The sequence below is a fragment of the Polypterus senegalus genome, chromosome 3 (assembly GCF_016835505.1).
Source record: "Polypterus senegalus isolate Bchr_013 chromosome 3, ASM1683550v1, whole genome shotgun sequence".
In the NCBI taxonomy this organism is placed as follows: domain Eukaryota; kingdom Metazoa; phylum Chordata; class Cladistia; order Polypteriformes; family Polypteridae; genus Polypterus; species Polypterus senegalus.
The window spans coordinates 64126111-64147730 of record NC_053156.1 but is presented as its reverse complement, the minus strand read 5'-3'; the positions used below and the strand labels follow the sequence as shown (position 1 = coordinate 64147730).

Genomic DNA, 21620 nt, shown 5'->3' with positions numbered 1-21620 from the left:
TGTCTATATACTGTATATAGTGGTAGCATTATACATTATTAATATTTCCTATACCCGATAACTGGTTTACACTATGAAATAAAACTGATGAAAATTATGTATTTCCCAATAGACGTACATAGATGGACAGGCCAGACAGATGGACAATGCTCTTAAAAGTATAGGCGTCAAACTGGTTCATTAAAGCAATATCATGGGGGAGTTATTCTTTGTTCCCAAAAGAACCATCCACATGAAGGTTCAAGAAAGAACCTTTATTTATTTAGATCTATAACAGTTTTTATAAATAACCATAAATCAATCCTAATGAAAGGATGGCAGTGTGTCCATCCTTGCTATGAAAATGTCATTCCAAAAGATGGCAAATCACAAATATTTTTAGTAACAAAATACATTGCATTTGTCATTCCAATAGATACTGCATCACAAGCATTACTGTAACACTGCTTTTACGAATTCCATACGCTGAAGTTTATTTTGACTTAAATGGGTAGAACAGCTAATAGATGTTAACAAATTTGTGACATTGCAATGGGTTCATGATTTGTAAAGGATTCTTGCCGCATATAATAACACAAGCTAGTTTCAGATTTTCTTTATGTTTTAGCATTCTGCTAGGTAGCTTACTATACACTAAAGATTTATGTTAGTTCCACATATTAGGACCCATTTCAAACACCAAAGAACCAATTTCATATGTAAGTTACCCGTCCCAACATTAAATGGTTCTTTGTCATACAATTGCTCTACAAGTAACTGCACATCTTATTAAGAGTATGCTTATTATGTTTGCTCAAGAACAATCTTGCTGATTTCGTTTTCTAATTGTGTTTTACTATATAACATGTAGAAAAGGGGCAAATCTTTGCATATTTAAAAGGAAAAAAATATTTTTGCTCGTTCTAAACTTTTAATATGTTGTTCATGGTGGAACTATCGTTTATTTCTCCATTTCATTCTTTTTGGGGTTTTGAGGGGCTACTAATATCTTTCTTAACCAGATCGCATGTGCAAAAGAAGATGTGAAATGATTTATGTTTATTTTAGACAGAAAGAGATAGATTAGTGAAATATATATATATATTTTTTTTTACAAAAAATGTGCATTATTTCCCATTAACAACGGTGTAATTGGACCCTGCAGAGTGCACACAAGTCACAAGTTTCGGCAGGCACTAGGACCGCGCGTGCGCATGCCATACCACACATCTTCTCATTGTCTGGAGAGTGGACCGACTCACTTCACTCATTCAATCGCCCAGATCTGCCGGCAGTGTTCTGGTCTTTCTTGGACGGACGGCGTTGTGTCTTTTGTGAAAGGAAAACAGAAGGTGGCTAGCGCTCGGTCCAACTCGGCTGAGTAAGGTCGACTCCCTAATGAAGATTTCTTGGTTCTCGAGCGGGCTTTGGCTGCTCGCCCAGTTTATCGCTCTTTGTCTGGGGGACACAAGGTCCCGCAGCTGTAGCGAGGTGCGCCAGGTATATGGAGCGAAGGGCTTCGACCCCAGTACTGCGCCTCAGACGCAGATGTCAGGTAAAAGTCGAGGGACCGTTGACCATTTCAGGGACAAGTATGTGCGGGACGATTAACCGTGTAGTTTTTGACAAAGAATGCGAATGTAAACCTAGGTTTGCGTTGTGTATACGAGATTCAACTCATACTTCACCCCCCATTTCACTCTCCGTCGACACAAGCTGTAGGACAAGTGATTGATGCATCATTTTTCTTTTTCCAACCTTTTTCTTTAAAACGCTCTAAGGGCTCCGCTTGAAAGAATACAGTGGGTGTGTTTGAAATCTGTGAGACGAGGCGTGAGCATCCACGCGTGTCCGATTCGTGGATGCCTCGCGGAAGTGCCTGACTGCAGCACGAAATGATCGAGTAGGTATGCAGTCATCATCACTCACATCGACCCCTCCCACAAAGTGGGATTCGGTATGGTCCTGCTGATAGCCATTGTTTGGTTAGGTATTGTTCTATCGGGGCATGCATGTACAGTCATGTCATCTGACCCACTAATAACATTATGGGTCGGTGGGGCACAACAGTAGTCCACAGGCCATATGACAGGAGTGCAACAACTGGGTTCGCCGCCTTGTCATTGTGTGCGTTTGATTTTATTTTGGTTGGGTTGTCTTCTTTTGGTGAGCTTTTTGATTTCCATTGTATACGTATTTTTTGGTGAATTGTCAACAATTATAGTGAATCAAAGAAAGATAGGGTTTTGTAGCAGTATTTCTTTAAACTTATAAACACTGTAAATACTAGTCATAGATTTATGTCATTATATATATATATATATATATATATATATATAGACATTGTTTTAATCAATGTTCACCCTATCGCTGCCTTAAAGTCACACTTCATATGTGAAAAATAAAATAATCTCAGGAGGTCATTCTTAATATGTTTGCATGAAGCTCTTTAAATTCCAGGCTTCAGATAAAGGCAGGTTTTATGTTTTTTTTGTCAGTTCCTTTTCAAAAAATGGATTAGTGTAGTCATCTTTTTCACAGCTGATATCTCCAGGCAATACTTTTTACTTGTGCCTTACAAGTTATTTTCTCATTATTTTGTTGTTTATTTCCTACCTGAGATTATTTTTGAAAGTATTCTTTTTTAGTATAACATGGAATAGTCCCTCTTTGTTTTTCTCTGTATTGTTTCTGGATCTCTGCCTTCTACTCCAGTTTCAGAAAAAAATAGCACAATGCTTGCTCCTAACCTCTCTTCCTCTCTTAGTACAGTGCTTTTCTTTTTCTGGTTATCTTTAGGACTACTCTTGTGAGTCACAGTCTTAAATTCTGTTGACTAAATAAGTATATTTGTGGATAAAGGATGGTCACCAAGGGAATAGTGGATATTATACTTTTGATAAGTATAATTTTGATAACTGAGTTGGATTGAGGAATAATCAAACCTGATGCCTACCTGTAATATTTCCTAAAATACAGTGAGTTCATTGATTGACCTCATTTTAACCTATGTAGCACCACCGGCATGTATTACCTTAAATGCTGCTTTAATAAAATAAGACATTTTACTATACATCTGTTAACTTCCTGGTCTAAAAATCAGATAGTCAACTGGCTGAAAACAATTAATATGCTTTTGATGTTCATTGTGTTTAACCCAGCCGCTGGTTCTTAAGGTTTACATGTTTTTTCTCGTCTGTGACATGTTTATACCTGTATTTAAATGTTTCTCTGTTCAAAGGAGCAGACAGTGTGAAGTTTACTTTTCTAAGACATATCGGTGTATTTTTGTATTTAAGGATTCAGATCAATACTGATTGCTCATATTTGTTAACTGATAAAATATATAAAAGTTAATGAGTATGTGAACCAGTTCTATAATTGAGTGGACCAAAACCAGTTATGAATGCCAGTCTCATTTTATTTAATTTGTGTTGTATGTAGATTTTTTTTTGTTAATTTAGTTGGTTTGAATTATAGTTTGAATGTTCTTTATTTGCTTCAGTTTATGCTTTTGTGGTGTCACTGTTTAATATTGACACTGTAATAAAAGCTAGGACTCATTTTTAAGGAAAACAGTTTTTAAATAATCTATCTGAGAAAGAGTTTAAAAGCAGATCAAAACAAAGTAGTAATTTTGATAACCTCTACACCCTCAGTTAAAGTATGGAAAGGTGTTGGTCAGTAATGCTTTTGTAATTATTACTGTAACATTTTTTACTTTTTTGCCGTGTTTAAATTCTGATTTTATCAAAAATAAAGTGAGTAAAACATCCATTCAATAGTTGTTTGTATTGGAGATTAACATTTATATTTTACACTGTTAACTCACCCCCCTCCCCCCACTCACCAAAAAACAAATCTTAAATGCTTTCCCATATTGAGTAGTCTGCAGTAGTTTCACTGCTGGTTGATACATGTCTGTCTATACCTGTATATTTAATATGATTTACTTATATGTGATGATGTTGTTGTGCTGCCTTAGTTATTACAGAAATTGATATCCATTGTTGCATGGAGACTTCATCTGCCCTCTTGAAATTGTGTAATCTCAACTCACATTTGTCAAATCATCTGTCTAATTTTATAATGTTCACATGCTGTGGTTGTCCTCAGATTTATTGGGATTTTCTTTCTGTGTCATTCCTTTTCCAACTTGCGGTGTGGTGCAGTGAATTAGTGCTGTACGTTAAGACTCTAAGAATCAGGAGAGAATATTATGCTGTGTTAACTGTAACTTGTCTTGGTTTTAATTGTAATATTTTGCCTCTGATCAGTTATCTCATTAGGACTTCACATATTTTTTTTCTTGAAGGATTTGGCACATTAAAAATAATAGGTGAATGCTAATTTGCAGCTAAAATCGAATAAAATATTCTCATCAGTTGTCAAATCTATCATGAACATTGACCAGTGTACTGCAGAGGCATTTTGAGTGTTAACGGCCTACTTTGAACACACCATTAACATTGTGTTTAGTTCTACCTTATTATGTGGATAACTGTACATTTGTTATTTCCCAGTATATATGATTGATCACTTTCACTTTATAACATGTTTATGTGATAGCTGAAATCAGTTAGGCTCAATAATCACTAGGAGCATTTTATATAGGGACAGGACGGACTCAAAGAGACTTCCAGTAGGGTAACACTGAGATAATTTTTTGATATAAAATGTCTAGATGTACTGTGTATCAACGTTTCAGTCTTGGTTACCAAAGGTTTGGCAGACATGGGTCTTGCTGCTTATTTGTAAAGTACGGTGAGACCAGAAATTACAGGCTATAAAATGTTGCTTGTGAATTAATAGTTTTCCATTCTCCATGGCTTACAAATCCAGTAGTGCTGTTCTGCCTTCACTCTTTGAAATACCGGTACCAGAGATTACGTTCAACTAGCTTTAATGGGATGAAATATTTCAGTAGGTTGATAAACCTAGACAAACAACGTATTTAATGTACTTCCTTGCATTGAGAGTTGTATCGTCCAATTTGGAAGTACTTTCTTCACCAGGACATTATAGATACTCATGCAGTTTAAACCCAGACAAATTGAGTTTCCCTTTTAATGTTCATGGTTAGCCAGAGATGCATTTAAAATCTGTAACTTTATCATCTCTGATCTAAGACAAATTTAAAATGATCTTAGGTCAAGACCTATTCAGTTTAGGAACTGTATTGGTCTTGCATTATTGATTTACATTGGTGTAGGTCACTGTGTAAGAGGAAATGAACTGCAGTCATCATTTATAAGACTGGGTCTCGCATAGGGATATATTTTTTATTTTTCTGGCTGACTAAATGCTGATCACTGCTTATTTTTTCTTATATTTCTGATGTCAACATCTGTCCAGGTTATTCAATCTTGCAATGTTTTTAAAAGATGCATTTATTGTTATAGTCTGCATTTTTGTCATAAGGCTTCTCATTTCTCTCACTAGCATTTCATGAGGAATAATTACCTCTTATTAAAGCATACAGTAGACATCTACAGTACATTTCTTTTTTTGTATTTTGTTATAAATCTTGGTATTCTCTGACATACTTCCACTGCTTTAGGGAGGAAAAAAAAATCCTAATAAATAAGATAAAAAAATTTGTCTGCTAGTGTTGTCACCTCTATCTTTTAATAAACAGTCGAGTATTAGTTGTTTAATGAAATATTGAAATTTGCAGATTTAAAGCAAAGTGTAAGCATTTTTCTTATTAGTCAGGTCAATTTTAAATAGCTTTGTTAAGAAAGTTATATCAAATACTACAGAGATGTGTTGGAAGAAAAAATATGTAGTTATTTAAAGTTCTCCTTCCATATACACCAACAAGACTGTTTAGCAAACAGTATATGTGAGAATCAGTTTTGCTTTCACCATTAATAAACTAGACTGAACAAGCACTTAGTGTTAAAAAGAGCAAGTGAGTGGGCGGACAAAACCCAGTAGGTTTTTAGACTAGGAGAGAAGCCAGTTAACTGACACATAATGCAATACCAACCTGTAGTATTAATGCTTGTATTTTCTTTCATTAAGTCCTGGAAACTTTAATAGATTCTTATCGATTTTTGGCAAACCTCAAGCTTTCTGCCAGCATTTCAAAGAAATGCATTTTTTACAGTTTAACATTTTTTATTGTACATTATTTAAATAAATTTGGTGTTTTTATATTACAGTAGTGTTCATAAATTTTGCCACTAGTTGGTGGGTGGTTTGTTGATGTCGTTTTTAGAGTTGTCCTCGGGCTGGGTCTCGCACCTCTGTTTGGAGTTTGTGTATACTTCCTGTGGATGTGCGGGTTTTTCCACTGGATATATGGTTTTGCTCTCATTGGCTCAATGTGAGTGTGCATGTGCACTTGAGTGGGCCCTGTGATGGATTGGCAAACTATCCAGGATTGTTTCTTGCCTTGTGATGCCAAGATTGTTTTCGGGCCCTTGTGACAGAAATTTGATTAGAATTTGATTAGATAAGTTGGATACATTTACATGCATTGTTTTACTGTTTAATGACATTATTTTTTACATTTGATCAGATTTAACATTTAAATAATTGCAGTTAGTCTAACTGTCTGGTATTTACTTCTCATATCTATAAAATCAAAAAAGCTTAATTATCATTACTGGTATATGCCACTCTTGTCAAAGCATTTAGATATTACTCTGAAAATGGATTAAACATAGTTACTGGTTCTGTAGAGCAATGGCTGCATTTTGGTTGACTGTGAGGTACTCTACAGTCATTGTTTTCTGTTGGTACCAGTCTGAGCTTGTTTTGTTGAAATATTGAAGCACAGGAGGAAAGCATCTTTGATCGGGCTATTTGGCTATAGAAATGATCATACCACATTTTGTCAGCACTTGCAAAGGCTGTCACAAATGTACTACTATTGGTGAATGTTATTTAAAATTACCTTGGCATTTGTTATTGGCAATTTAATGTATTTTCACAAAGATACTTTAAGGGAAGCTGTGTGTTTTTTGTTTTATGAGTAAACACCTAGGAACTAGCAAACTGATTAATTAAATGACTAAAGAATCATATACTGTGTATGCAGTAGGAGAATAACTTTTTTTTTACATTTACATCTATCTCTCTTATGTGTGGCTTTTTTATTCCCTGGCTTTTGAAGTATTTTCTTAAAGATGAATGCTCATTTGGCTTAGGAAGCAGTAAAATACCTATATACTGACAGCCCTTGCCATCTATAATATGAACAAATGGTAGAACCTGAAATGGTGTTACATTTATTCAATACCCACATACACATATTAGACAGAGAGCACTACTAACAAGGTTTGTGTCCACTAAATAGACGATCACTTGTCATGTAGAGATATGCTGTCCTTGCCAGTCATCTTTTTGGCTCTCGGCAGTCATTAGTCATACTGATTCACCAAATTCTTATTTTTTGTTTTTGAGAATAAATGTCCCCATACTCTCATTGGCACACAGCACATATATTCTTCTGTCATACCAGATGAAACTGGGAGTCCCCAGGGATGTGCTGTTTGGGTCCTTACAACCTCATTTCTTGGATTCTATGGTACCCAAATAATTGCTGGAAAGTTGAGGTTTATTACTGCCATGCATACCAGATAATATGACTTGATAATGAAAATGACCATTGAAATCAGATCGTTAGGCATTTTACAGATGTTGAATGAACAGTAGTTTGTGATTAATGTAGCACATGGATATTAGAAGTGAACAGCAGACCAAGTACCTGTTTAAAGTCACACTGCAAGTAATAATGTAGGAAACCTGCCTGGGATGCCAGACTTTTCAGATTTTGGCTCATTGATTTACCAAGTCATACGCACTTCTGATATATTCCTGTAAAACATTTATAGTGTATTATTGAACCTGTGTGTACAAACAATTACTATGATCTGTCAGGCTTCAGGGGGACATAGAGTGCCATTTTTAATAATACATTTTTGCAAGGAAGATCTTAAGGCCCATTGTGCCTATTTGCTTATTGTATAAAAAATTGTCCAGGCCAGTATTCTAACAACTAAAATACTCTTTGTATTAATTTCTACCCTTTTCCTTTAATTCCTAAATAATTAATACAAAAGAAGAACACTGTTAGTATGGACACTGGTTTGATGGAAATTTTATAGAAATTGTACGTAATTGCATAGGACAGATCTCTGCTCTGTTGTGTATTGTTTTCATAATACCCATTTTCCACAACTTCACATCAACAAGGATTTCTATACTGTACTTGGATTATGAATACAGTTATATTTGGCTTGTTGGTGGTTTTGGCACAACGGCAGCACTGCTGTGGAAAAAGCGGCACATGCCTCCCATCACCCCACCCCTGGGCAGAGCTGCTGTGACCTCTGTTGGAGCACAACATTTCTGTTTGAAATTGATTGATTTGCAATTATAGTGCAGGAGTTGGACTGTCCCAAGGGTGTGGGGAGCAGATGGCAAATTTGTTGTTGAAGTGGTGTAGGGTGAGAGCTGTGGTTGTTTTATCAGGATATGTAAAGTGGGTAGTGCAGTACTGTCGGGATGAACCAAGTGTTGTTCCTGGTATGAAGTGTTTCTTTTGATTGGTCATTTTTATTTTTTCTTTCTCCACTTGTATGCATTAAAAGCACTTTTGGTTTGTGAGCATAAGATAAAGTGAGGAGATTTCATTACTTTTTACTTTGGTATTAGTCCTCAGGTAGCACTCTGTTACTTTGGTAGTGATAGGGTTTTTATAAATGGCACACTGTCCTTGCAGCATAATATTTTTTAATTTCTTAATATCTAGGGGAACATCTGCGGTTTTGTCCGCAGGACTACACTTGCTGCACCATTGAGATGGAAGACTGGTTATCTCGACAGAGTGAAGCTGACTTCCGGGGAGCAGTGGATGAAACTAGCCAGTTTCTCCTCTCAACATTTACACAGCGGCATCGCAAATTTGATGGTAAGTCTCTGAGCTACCTTTTGTGCCAAAACTGGTTACATAAATAAGTTGAGACATAAAGAATGCACTCTTTAGTGATGTGGATCACGATACTTTCAGTCTATTCTGTTGAGCTTGGTTTTATCCAGACTTTCCCAAAATATGTGCCTGCACCCTTGTTTTAAGTGTGCCATTTCTTCACATTTGGTCTTGAGCAATAATTGTATACTATTTCAGTCAGGTTACACAGCTGTGATCTCACAGATGGTGGTGATGGGACTGTTTTGTCTGAAAACGTCTTCCTGGAGGTCTTAAAACAAAAGTGAATGGAATCCCCACACTGAAATGCTTTTAAAGGGAAAAAAATGTAACTGAAGCCACAACTCCCTCTTAAATATGGACAAAATTCTTTTTTATAAACAATTAATGTTTGAACCTTCAGTCTTATTTGTGGCCACTATCTTCTGATGTAGTGTCTGAAGTTATCTGAATTCTGAAGGCTATACTTAATCCACAAAGTCTACATTTGCAATCCACGGTCTATATTTGCAAACATATGTTGTTTCATCCTGCAGAATTTTTCCGGGAGCTGTTTGATGTGGCAGAGAAGTCTATGAAGCAGATGTTCACAAAGACCTATGGGAGGTTGTACGCACAGAATGCACGTGTCTTCCAGGACTTGTATACAGAGCTTCGTCGATATTATTCTGGTAAGCTTGCTTTTTGCGTCTTTTACTGTGGAACCCTGAGGAATGTATTAAGTCTAATGAATCCAGATGTTAAAACATTTTATTTAAATGAATGCCCGTCAAAGTGAAGAAGTATATTCATGTGAAAAGGAAGTCCACCCACATTTAGGTCATTGGTTTTACATATCAGCATAATTAACAACATTTTTTTTCCTCACTAAGTTGGAACATTAGATAATCAAACCTCAGCTGACTGCAGAAACCATCTAAGAAAAAAATTGGACCCATTTTGTTTCCATATCAATTAGGAACATAACTGGAACCAAATGCTGCTCTTCATTAGTTGGTAATAAGGAAATGCCACTACACCTATTTTTTTTTAAAAAAAAAAAAAAGAAATTTGGTAAATTTGTGTATACTTGTTTTTTTCTTGACTACATGTGGCTGTTGTTTGGTAATCTAGCACATGAGAAATGGTAGTCAGATACAGTGCATCCGGAAAGTATTTACAGCACATCACTTTTTCCACATTTTGTTATGTTACAGCCTTACAAATTTATTAAAAATAACAAAAAAAAAACTGAGAAATCACATGTACATAAGTATTCACAGCCTTTGCTCAATACTTTGTCGATGCACCTTTAGCAGCAATTACAGCCTCAAGTCTTTTTGAATATGATGCCACAAGCTTGGCATACCTATCCTTGGCCAATTTCTCCCATTCCTCTTTGTGGCACCTCTCGAGCTTAATCAGGTTGGATGTGAAGCATCGGTGCACAGCCATTTTAAGATCACTCCAGAGATATTCAATCGGATTCAAGTCTGAGCTCTGGCTGGGCCACTCAAGGACATTCACAGAGTTGTCCTGAAGCCACTCCTTTGATATCTTGGCTGTGTGCTTAGGGTTGTTGTCCTGCTGAAAGATGAACCGTCGCCCCAGTCTGAGGTCAAGAGAGCTCTGGAGCAGGTTTTCATCCAGGTTGTCTCTGTACATTGCTGCAGTCATCTTTCCCTTTATCCAGACTAATCTCCCAGTTCCTGCCGTTGAAAAACATCCCCACAGCATGATGCTGGCACCACCATGCTTCACTGTAGGGATGGTATTGACCTGGTGATGAGCGGTGCCTGGTTTCCTTCAAACGTGACGCCTGGCATTCACACCAAAGAGCTCAATCTTTGTCTCATCAAACCAAAGAATTTTGTTTCTCATGGTCTGAGAGTCCTTCAGGTGCCATTTGGCAAACTCCAGGCGGGTTGCCATGTGCCTTTTACTAAGGAGTGGCTTCTGTCTGGCCTCTTTACCATACAGGCCTGATTGGTGGATTGCTGCAGAGATGGTTGTCCTTCTGGAAGGCTCTCCTCTCTCCACAAAGGACCTCTGGAGCTCTGACAGAGTGACCATCGGATTCTTGGTCAGCTCCCTGACTAAGGCCCTTCTCCTCCAATCTCTCAGTTTAGATGGCCGACCAGCTCTAGGAAGAGTCCTGGTGGTTTCGAACTTCTTCCACTTACGGATGATGGAGGCCACTGTGCTCACTGGGACCTTTAAAGCAGCAGAAATTTCCCCAGATTTGTGCCTCGATACAATCCTGTCTCGGAGGTCTATAGACATTTCCTTTGACTTCTTCCTTTGACATGAACTGTCAACTGTGGGACCTTACATAGACAGGTGTGTGCCTTTCCAAATCATGTCCAATTAACTGAATTTACCACAGGTGGACTCCAATTAAGCTGCAGAAACAGCTCAAGGATGATCAGGGGAAACAGGATGCACCTGAGCTCAATTTTGAGCTTCATGGCAAACGCTGTGAATACTTATGTACATGTGATTTCTCAGTTTTTTTATTTTTAATAAATTTGCAAAAACCTCAAGTAAACCTTTTTCATGTTGTCATTATGGGGTGTTGTGTGTAGAATTCTGAGGAAAAAAAAGAATTTAATCCATTTTGGAATAAGGTTGTAACGTAACAAAATGTGGAAAAAGTGATGCGCTGTGAATACTTTCTGGATGCACTGTATATCATTGTTACTAGTGTACTTTTTTTTTAAGGGGTGAGTTATGCACACAACCCATTTATTTGTACTGATTCTGTAATGATTGATGATGCTGAAAACCTTCAAAAATGTTTTTGTTAAACTTCAAAAAGTTTACAGGTTAACCTCATTGTCTTATAACAGAGTCTGTCAGGAATGATTCTTATTTGGAGTATAATTCATTTGTAAAATATAGCTACTTGTTAAAAGTACATATTTCTTTCTAGGATCTATTCTTTCATTTGTAATGCTCATATATACAAATTTGATTGTAATTTGACTGCACGCATAAAACGTCATGCCTGTTTGCACTTTATCGTATAAAATGGTTATATCTCAGGGCAGCTCTTGACAGTTTGTACATTCATTACTAGCAATATATCTTGAATTTTGCCCCTTTTCTTCTAAGATGTCATACATATCTGTTCATAGTCTAGTGGAATCATATGGCCATTAATTCTATGCCATCCAGTGATGAAAAACTAGCTTTAGAAATTGTGGAGATGAGTAGAATATGTGATGGTTTATATCATTTTAATTAAAATGTCTACCCAAGTCTAATAACTTAAAGTATATAATGACAAAAAAGCCCATGACATGAAGAAATGAAGAGCAGCCAGCCAATCAGGTACTGAAAGCAATAGCAAAAGCAGCATCGCTTTTGTTGCTATAATTTTGGAATGCTGTTAATTCTGCATTGACAGCATAATTTTAGAAAATCTTATTTTTCGGGTGGGCCTTTTCCCTATATGATTAAAGGTAAATCGGAATTTATATTTTACAAGTTATTTGGTTGTTGCACACAAAAAAGCACAGGTTATTAACTAACAAAATACAATTTGAAGTTGATTAATATTAAGTTAAATAATGTGAATCAGTTTTGGACTTGGTGGCCAAAGAACAGAAGTGGTTGATCTCCCTGTATGAATGCATCCTGTTAAATTTAACAATTCAGTCTCTTGTTACCAAAACCCTGTACTGTTTTGATAAATAAAAATGATCCTGTTTTCCTTGTGTAAATTAAGTGAAGACAGTAACAAGTGAAAATGGTTCTCCATTAAGAAACTCGCACTCGCCTGGACAGAGGCTGTCACTGAATTTGTGTGCTCATTCACACCTCTTCAAAATATCACAAGAACTGTAATAACTGCTGCACAATCCACAAATTCCTCAGTTTTAGTTTAGGCATATAACTGTACATTATAACTTAAGGTAGCAAGACCAAGTGAAATTCATGTTGATTTTATAAGACCATTTCAAAACAAAATGTGGTAACATGGTGTAGCTAGGAAGCACAGCTGGAGCAAAAGCAAAAAAACATCACTTTATGCTAATTTTCATGGAATGACTTAACAAAAGAGGTAGATATTGCAGGATCTTTGATGGTAAAATTAATACCTCCAAAGTGCTGTTAAATGGGGGAAAAAATAAATAGGAGTCATGCAAATGTAAGTCCTAAATTTTACATATGGTATTAAGCATTTGTGAGCATTATTTTTCACCCCCTTAATGGATGTTTTGTTAAACATATTGCGGATACCTGATTATAATGATTACTTACAACCACACTGATGTATAATTTAATGAGAATGGTTCTACAACTAGAAGTAATAAATGGTATAACTGCTTTCAGCTTGTAAAGTGTTATATTGCTTTTCTTTTTATTAATATTAACAAAACATATTTTTGCTTTCCATCTTAAGTAGGTCATATTTTATTAATAACCTGTCTAAATGTTTTAGAATATGTTGGCAAGTGTTTCTGTGTAAAATATTACATGATTTTTGTGTTCTTATAGTAAAAATAATGTTTTTGTTAAAAATAGTCAATCTTCATATTACTAACCATGACAGTGTTTAACAAAATAATTAGTAAATCTCATCTGAGTCAGTCTTATTTGAAGATAAGATTGCTGAGGTTATGATATAGGGAGATATGATGCGTAGTTCAAAGAAAACAGAAGTGCTGTTATTGAACATTTGATTACTAAAGGTTCAGTTTATATATATATATATATATATATATATATATATATATATATATATATAAACAAAAAAACAGTACCTGTAGATAAGATTTTTTAAATTAATTCTAAACACTGATTTTCATCCAGATTGGGCATCCACTCATCAGTTCCAACACCTTCATGAAGATGTTTAAAACTAAACCTTTAAAATTCATCGGTAGAATGTATTGTAAATTCAACATAATCTTACATTTCAGAAATCTCTGACAGAAAAGGGCATCTTATGTGACACATTCTATTATAGATAGGAACTGTGAGCACACACAGCAGAGTCAAAGGTACAAAAGATCAAGTGTAAGTTGAACTCAGTTTAATTGTTCAAGACTGCATTTAAGTAACTTCAAGTCCACCATCAGCTGAGATTAGCTTTATTTTTGACTTAACATCATAAGTGTAGCTGGATGATCTATAGACCGTGTGAACTCTCATTATATGGAGGAAAGCAGTTTGGATGGATTTGTGTAAATATGACCAATGACTCCAACACTGACTTGCCATTTTTTCCTTTTCTAACAATGCTCTAACATGCCAAAGGCAATTTATCTTGAACACCTGGAAAAAATACTGTGCACATCTATTAGCGGCAACTGCACATTAAATATTTAAAGGTAGGGTCTACGATTCTCCAGGCTAGATTATTAAACCCTCTTACATTTTGAATGTTCCCAAGTGTAACTTGTTTGCAATAGCTTTTTTTCCATCATAATAATAATTCTTTTAATCTTGTATATGCTGGGTGGTAAATTCATTATACCAGTCAAGTCCCACCATAATGAAAAGAAGTAAAGGAACAAAAGTTAGTGTATTTTTTTCAGTAATTCTCAAAATTATTTCCTCACCATGGGCATTTTCTTAACTAGATTTATTTAAAAGATCATAAGCAAGTGTTGCACATTGATTACATCACACATTTTTATATAAATTCTGAAAAATTTGCCCACTTTAGCCAATCAGTTGATCACAAAAACTGATTGAAATCTATTAAACAGCATTTTGAGTCACACAGATTAGTGAAGAGGTGTGTCAATGTGTATGTACAAAAAAGAAAAAAGTAAAGGATATACTCACACTGAAAAAAGAAAAGGTTAGACAGAATATTTATCTTATGTAGTCTATGTCACACTTTTGTCATAACAGATAAAGGCTACACAGCCATACTGTTTTGTCTTGAAGCTTTTTTTATTTTCTTAGCCATGGAATAACTTTACTTTTTTTATATTGAGGCATACCTATGTTTTCATATTGCTGTTTTCTTCTTAGAAAACATTGCACTGCTAATGTCTCTAAATACTATTTGATTTATTATCTAGCTATCATTAGACAGTAGGGTATCAGTTCCAGAAAAAGTTTTTTTTTGTTTGTTTGTTTTGTTTTGATATTGAGTTCTTTATTTTGATTATTTTTCTTTAGGGTGGCATAATAGCACAGTAATCCCTGCCATTGCTTCAAAGATCCACCATCCTGAGTTTGTCACATTCCTTATTGTTGTCTGCGTGGAATTTGCTTGTTTTCCACCTGTGTGTCTGAGTTTTCTCTGGGTACTTCCGTCAATGTACAAGTAGGTGGTATAACCTGCTTGGCATTGCTGCCTGTCGCACCTCCTCCGGTGCCCATGGATCAGCTGCAGGGTCTTCAGCTAGGAACCACCATTCACCAACGTTTCGCTCCTTTAATCGCTAGAACGTCTCCTGGTGGCGGAGCAGTGACAGGGACGTCTCCCTGTCACCCCCTGCAGCTGTTATTGGGGTTATTTGTTCTTTGCACAGCTCCTGTCCTTTTTCCTCAACCAGAGCCAAAAGCTGCCTTTCTCTGCCTCTTCTGCCAGATCTTTAATGGCCTTTCTTAGATTCCTTCCAGTCACCCCTGCGTCCCTCAGGAGGCGTGTGGTTGACAGCCCCACATACCCTCGGCATCCCACCTCCACTGGGTATAGATGGTGGTCTTCCAGCCGGCCTCCCTGCACTCCTCAGCCAGCTCGGAGTACTTGGCCTTCTTGCGCTCGAAGGCGGCCTCTATCTCCCCTTCAGATGGAACGGTCAGCTCAATGAGGTGCACCGATCTTACTTTGGTGGACCACACCACAATGTTAGGGCGGAGAGATGTAGTTGTTATCTCTGTGGGGAACCTCAGCTGTTTGTTGAGGTCAACCTTCATGTTCCACTCTTGGTCGGGGGAAAAAGGCTTCGACTTCTCTCTTGGCCTGGTGTAACTTAGCCCCCCCCTTCCGTCACAAAGCTGGTACAGTCCTCTGATAGTGGTGGTCCTGTGCTGCCCTGTCGACACCCCTCCAACACCTCCGCCAATTTCCTCAGGACCTGGTTGTGGCGCCATCTGTAGTGCCCCTGGGAAAGTGCGATCTTGCAGCCTCACAAGATATGTTGGAGACTTGCGTTTGGCGCGTTGCAGTGCGCGCAACTTTCCTCATTCCCAACCCACTGGTTGAGGTTGCGAGGACAGGGAAGCGTGTCGTAAGTTGCACGAATCAGGAAACTGACCCTTGCCTGTGGGATCCTCCACAGATCCGACCAACTGATGTTCCGGCTGACGACTCCCTTCCAGGTCGTCCAGCCTCCTTGTTGGCCCTGCGACACGGCCTTGATCTTGTAGCTCTCTTCCTCTGTCCTTGACACCTCTGCCACCACCATCTCCTTCCTCTCCTTGCATTTAGCCTTAGACCAGAACTGTGGTGCTTCTCCCCATCCTAGCCCTGCTCTTCCGACCTGGACTCTGCCCATGGTCTCCTGGTGTTGCAGCCTGCTGACGGCTTGGTCAACCTCCGCTTGGGCATTCCACTTCCGGCCTGTGGAAACCATGGCGTTGGCATTCCTCACTGACTGGTCGGTGGATTCCCTTAGCTCGAGCACCAGCCTGGACTTTTCTTGCTTGTAACCCAAACTGATGGACTGCAGTGGGAGCTGTAGTATGTTCTTCCCAAAGAGGCCCGTTTCAGAAAGGCACCGTGGCAATCCCAGCCATTTTCGGATGAACGAGTTGGCTTTTGTGTCCATCTTACTCACGGCAGATGAGGGGGTCTTGCTCATTTTCAGGGGCCACATTACCCTCCTGAAGAGTGTGAACAGATAGCACCAAACCTTGTACTTCCCGGGGAGTTGGCTCAGATCGATCTTTCGCAGGCCATCCGTGAGCTGTTTCATGACGGACCTCCCAGAAACATCCCTCAAAGATGTGTGGGTTAGATTAATTGGTTACTCTAAATCAATTCTGTGTGGGTGCATGTTTTAGTGGGATTTGCAAAGGATTGACAACTCTGTCCATGGTTGGTTCCTGCCTTTCAGCCAGTGCTATTGGGATGGAATCCAATGCCCCACAACCCTGAATTGCATTAATGGGGTTTTCAGAATGTTATGTTTTGTTTAGTTGTACCCTAGATATGATTAGATCTTCATTTATTCATATTTGACCAACTTTTCATGGCCCTGTGATGTCTTGTTCGTTAAATTCAGTGTCAAAGCTTTCCCACTCATTTAATCATTTTTTGTTTTTGAGCTTTTAAACAGGAAAATTAGGAGCACTTCACTTCTGCAGTTTGAACAGCATAACAATCTCACTCCATAGAAAGCAAGTGGTTCCTAAAATCTCTCTTTTTATTCAGATCAGCACATTTCAGCAGTGGGGATACAGCCCAGCATTTAAAATCACTTTGGAATCAATGGGGTCATAGTGACCTTGGTTTCTTTCTTTTTTATTTCTCCTTTGACAATAGAAAAATCTCAAAGGTTCCTTTGAGGAAACTAAAGGTTTGTGCAACCTAGTGTGGTATGGCACCAGTGTAACTTGGTTCCATTGTGATTTGGTCCTAGTGGGTTGTGATTTGGTCCTAATGTTGTGTGACTCTATTGTAGATTTGGTTTTAGTGGGTTGCAGTTTGGATGGATATTGTGTGGTTTGGTTCTGGTGTGTTTTAGTATTGGTGATGTATGCTCCCAGTTTGGTTGAGTCCTAATGGCATGTGCTCCCCTGTTCTTTTGGTACAATTTATTCTGTTGTAGTTTTGTATGACATTTGTCTGGCCTGCTCCTGCTGCATCCCATCCCTAGGTCTATTTGCTATCTGCGTCTCTTTCTTTCTTTCTTTCTGATCAGATTTTTTCTGATAGGTGCAAGTGTCAGTCTCAGTGAGGTGTTGTCAGAGTTCTGGGCTCGTTTGGTGGAGAGAATGTTCACCTTGGTCAACCCTCAGTACCAATTCAGTGATGAGTATTTGGAATGCGTTAGCAAACACTCCGAGCAGCTGAAACCATTTGGAGACGTTCCCCGTAAGCTAAAAATCCAGGTAAGGATGGCAAAAATGATGCATGTTAAATAATTTGTTTGGGAATGGGCTTCGAATTTAAAATAAGAATTATTTAAGAGTAAGGAAATGTTGATAGGCAATTATCTTGTGGAATGAAGCACTAAGATTATGTAAAACATTTGGATGATTAATAAGATGTTTTCAGCTGTTGAGGAACTCCCCACCTTCTCCAACAATACGTAGCTTATTGCATCACATTTGTAGTTATTTACAGATTCCTAGAATAAACAATTAATTTGTAGACCAAAGCCTGCTAAATATCAAGATGTTGACAGAAAGCTTGCAAGACTTAGTTTTAACTTTTTTTGTGAATTCTTTAGATATCTTGAAATGTGAGTACTTTTAGGCAGATATTTGCTTACGTTTTTTCCCTCTGATTTACTTCTAGGTCTCTCGATCCTTTATTGCAGCACGGGCACTAGTACAAGGCCTGGCAACTGGTAGAGATATTGTCAGCAAGGCGTCAAAGGTATATAGCTGTAATTTATTTTTATTTATTAATTTGTTTTAATTGATCTGGAGTAACTAGCTCAGTAACAAATCTTTTCTCTCTCTCTTTCATTGGCTACCTGCAGGTTACCCCTACTCCTGAGTGTAGACGGGCCCTAATGCGCATGTCGTACTGCCCATTGTGCCGAGGAATGCCCAGCCTTAAACCGTGCCACTCATTTTGCCAAAATGTTATGAAAGGCTGCTTGGCCAATCAGGCAGACTTGGATGTAGAATGGAACAATTTTATTGGTGAGTTTATTTGAGAATTCATTGATCTAACCTATTCAATGCAACTGTTAAGACTTTTTTTACTTAATTATTAAGGGCATAAGCTTCTTGTATTAGATTTTTCTCATTTCCAGCTTTTATATGTCAGTTTACTAAAATCGTGTGTTTCAGGTTTTTCAGTCCATTCATTTTATGAGCTTGCTTTTTTTGTTATTTGTTGTTATTTGTGCAACAATAATACTTTATTTTACATTCTCTTCCAGAGGGTTTTGTATTGCTTTAACCATTCTGTCAGTCACATGACTGAAACAGTTTATAGTGTTGTACTTCTAAATAGCTGTCATTCTTAAAAATGAGCACTAACAGTGTATTTTCATTGTGACAATGCTTATTTAGAGGAAGAGGTTGTAACATGAAATAAGGATCTTAAAAGCATGGAAGTCCAATTTGTTATTTCAAATATATGCTGCTTTCTTTTCAACTTGAAATCCTCTAGCAGCTTTCATTATGAATATATAAATAAGCACTTTATTTTACTGACTTCAGAGTTTCATCAGAAAGTGTATTATATTTTAAAAACTCTGTCTAATATTTAAATTGAGGTACTTCCTCCCCAACACACCAAGAGAGCAAAAATAGTAAAGTGTGAATATATAGTAGCTGTTTAGGCATGCTAAAATAACCAAAAGTTAGTAATGGTTTGGCATCTTCAGTTAACAAAAGATAACATTAATAAAGGCTCCGCATATTCCATAAAAACCCTTTTTTTTCTCCTCAAGTGACTTTATTCATAAGTTTAAGTAAATCAGAATATTGTTTTACTAATGCACTATATATATGGATTATAATTTTCTTTGATGACTGCTATGCATATTACATAAACATAATGACACTTACTGAGAAATGTATTTTATAAAAACAAATCATAGATTGTGATTTAGTTGCAGCTTTTCTTAAGCAAGAGGTAGTAGCTTTGTGGTCAATTTGTATATTTATAGGACTTCACTACAAAAAGGACTCTACATTTTACTTCAGGAAAGTAAAATATTTGTGATCATGCATTTGCATTCTCTATTTCCTGTTGTACATAAAGGTTTTGAACAAGGCTTGTAATCCTGATGGAAATGTTATAATGCCTTTCTTTCCTTGTCACTTTCATACTGGGTGCATATCATTGCCTTCTGGGTTCTTGTCATAGCCAGAAAGTAAGCAACCAAAATGCCAAGATTAAGGAATTTTCACTTGGGAGAAGAGGTTAGTGTCAGTTTCAACTGACAGGGAGTGAAATTTTTGAAATTACTGCAAACCACTCCTCATAAATTCCATTGCACTCTCTCCTATTATCCCCACCTATAAAGGTGTTCTGTGTTTAGTGCATGTGTGTTGGTTTCAAGTGCCACTTAGGTCAAAACATGTCTGCCACGTTCTACCCCAGGTCTCTATTACATGGCTCTATCACAGAAGAAGTATAGCCCCTGTGCTTTTTTGGTCCTTCAATAGGCTAACAACAGTTCTAGCAGTCTAAATTAATATTGTTTTAGCCTAGGAAACTTTTATGGCTTTTTAAATTCACTTCCTGTATCCAGCTTTTACCTGTTATCACCACATAAAACATAAATTCATAATTTTTTCATCACACACTTCTTTAAGTTTTCAAATTATCATGCTATTTATGTTTTCAGCTTGAGTTGAAAAAGACAAAAAATATGAATGAAAACCCAATGGAAAAATGCTGAAAATCAATCTTTTAATGAGTGCGAGGTTAGGACTTAAAATTTGTTGCCAGCAGCTGTGTTAATAAGAATATTGCCTACCTACTAACACCCTGAAAGTAGCTGGTGTACTCACGGTAGCTCTGCACTTATGAGTTGGGGTAGATGAGCTCCATGCTGGTGCAAACCTTGTGTCTACTGATCTTGCCAATGAGGCAATGATTTTTTAACCATTTTCTTGCTTTTCTACCGGCATGTACTGTAATTAGTTGTTCATATGGTATGTATTGCTTTCCTGCACTGTAGATACTTCTTTTCCATTGTACAGTATGAAGTTCAGTAATGCAATGATTAGGAGTAACTTTTTCTCTCAGAAGTTTTTCATAACAAGAGAGATTTATTTTTAATTTACTGTATTTGTTATGACACTCATAAATTAATGCTGTTCATGGTGTTCCTTAACATCTGCAGAAACACTCAATCAGCTGGCCGAGAAACTCCAGGGCCCTTTCAACATTGAGCTGGCCACTGACTCAATTGGTGTCAAGATCTCAGAGGCTATCATGTACATGCAAGAGAACAGTGTCCAGACCTCAACCAAGGTGTGTATGTATGAGTGCATGTACCCACAAGCTAGTACATATATGGGATGAAGAGCCTATCCTAGGCTCTGTTTTCTTTGCTCTATCTAGAAGGCTCTGTATCCTACATCAAAGCTCAACAGCTTGTTACTTAACAGGTATTCCAAGGCTGTGGCAGCCCACGCCCTGCACCTAGCCGAACAAAACGGTCTCCACGAGATGAAACAAAGCGACGTTTCCGCACCTACACACCTGAGGAGAAACCCACTACAGCAGCTGGGACTAATCTGGATCGACTGGTAAGTGCTGCCTTATGTGATTTTGTGGCTGGGATTCATGTAGTAAGATATGAAATGATCAAACATTTTGTGTTAATCATCTTTATGCCTTTTTAATTACTGCAATGACCTAATTCACAGAAATTGATTCAGTCTCATCATTTGTTTGCCATTTCTGGGTTATGGTATATCTACTGGTTTAAAACTTGAGGTCAACATTACGTCACCTGTGCTTAGCACAGTCTTGGGTGATGTACTGCTCACCCTTCCTGAGCCTTTGAATGGCTTACCCAAACATTCTCTTATCCCTTAGTAATGTTAGTCTCCATGGCTTTATGCTGTAGCTCCTGCTTTTTTAGCTGGCTGACTTCTCTAAGTCAAATCT

At 37.4% G+C, this 21620-nt stretch overlaps 1 protein-coding gene across 1 annotated transcript in view; it reads left to right on the top strand.

Moving 5' to 3' along the window:
* The first annotated feature begins 1217 nt into the window (after nucleotides 1-1217).
* The window catches only part of gpc2 (glypican 2), a 33376-nt gene continuing 12973 nt past the window's right edge, over nucleotides 1218-21620 (top strand). Inside the window, exons 1-8 of the mRNA XM_039747366.1 lie at nucleotides 1218-1534; nucleotides 8744-8902; nucleotides 9457-9591; nucleotides 17748-17923; nucleotides 18333-18413; nucleotides 18520-18685; nucleotides 20848-20978; nucleotides 21116-21256. Of these exons, the coding sequence (XP_039603300.1) occupies nucleotides 1378-1534; nucleotides 8744-8902; nucleotides 9457-9591; nucleotides 17748-17923; nucleotides 18333-18413; nucleotides 18520-18685; nucleotides 20848-20978; nucleotides 21116-21256 (1146 nt within the window). The 5' untranslated portion in view covers nucleotides 1218-1377. The remainder of the gene's footprint in view (nucleotides 1535-8743; nucleotides 8903-9456; nucleotides 9592-17747; nucleotides 17924-18332; nucleotides 18414-18519; nucleotides 18686-20847; nucleotides 20979-21115; nucleotides 21257-21620) is intronic.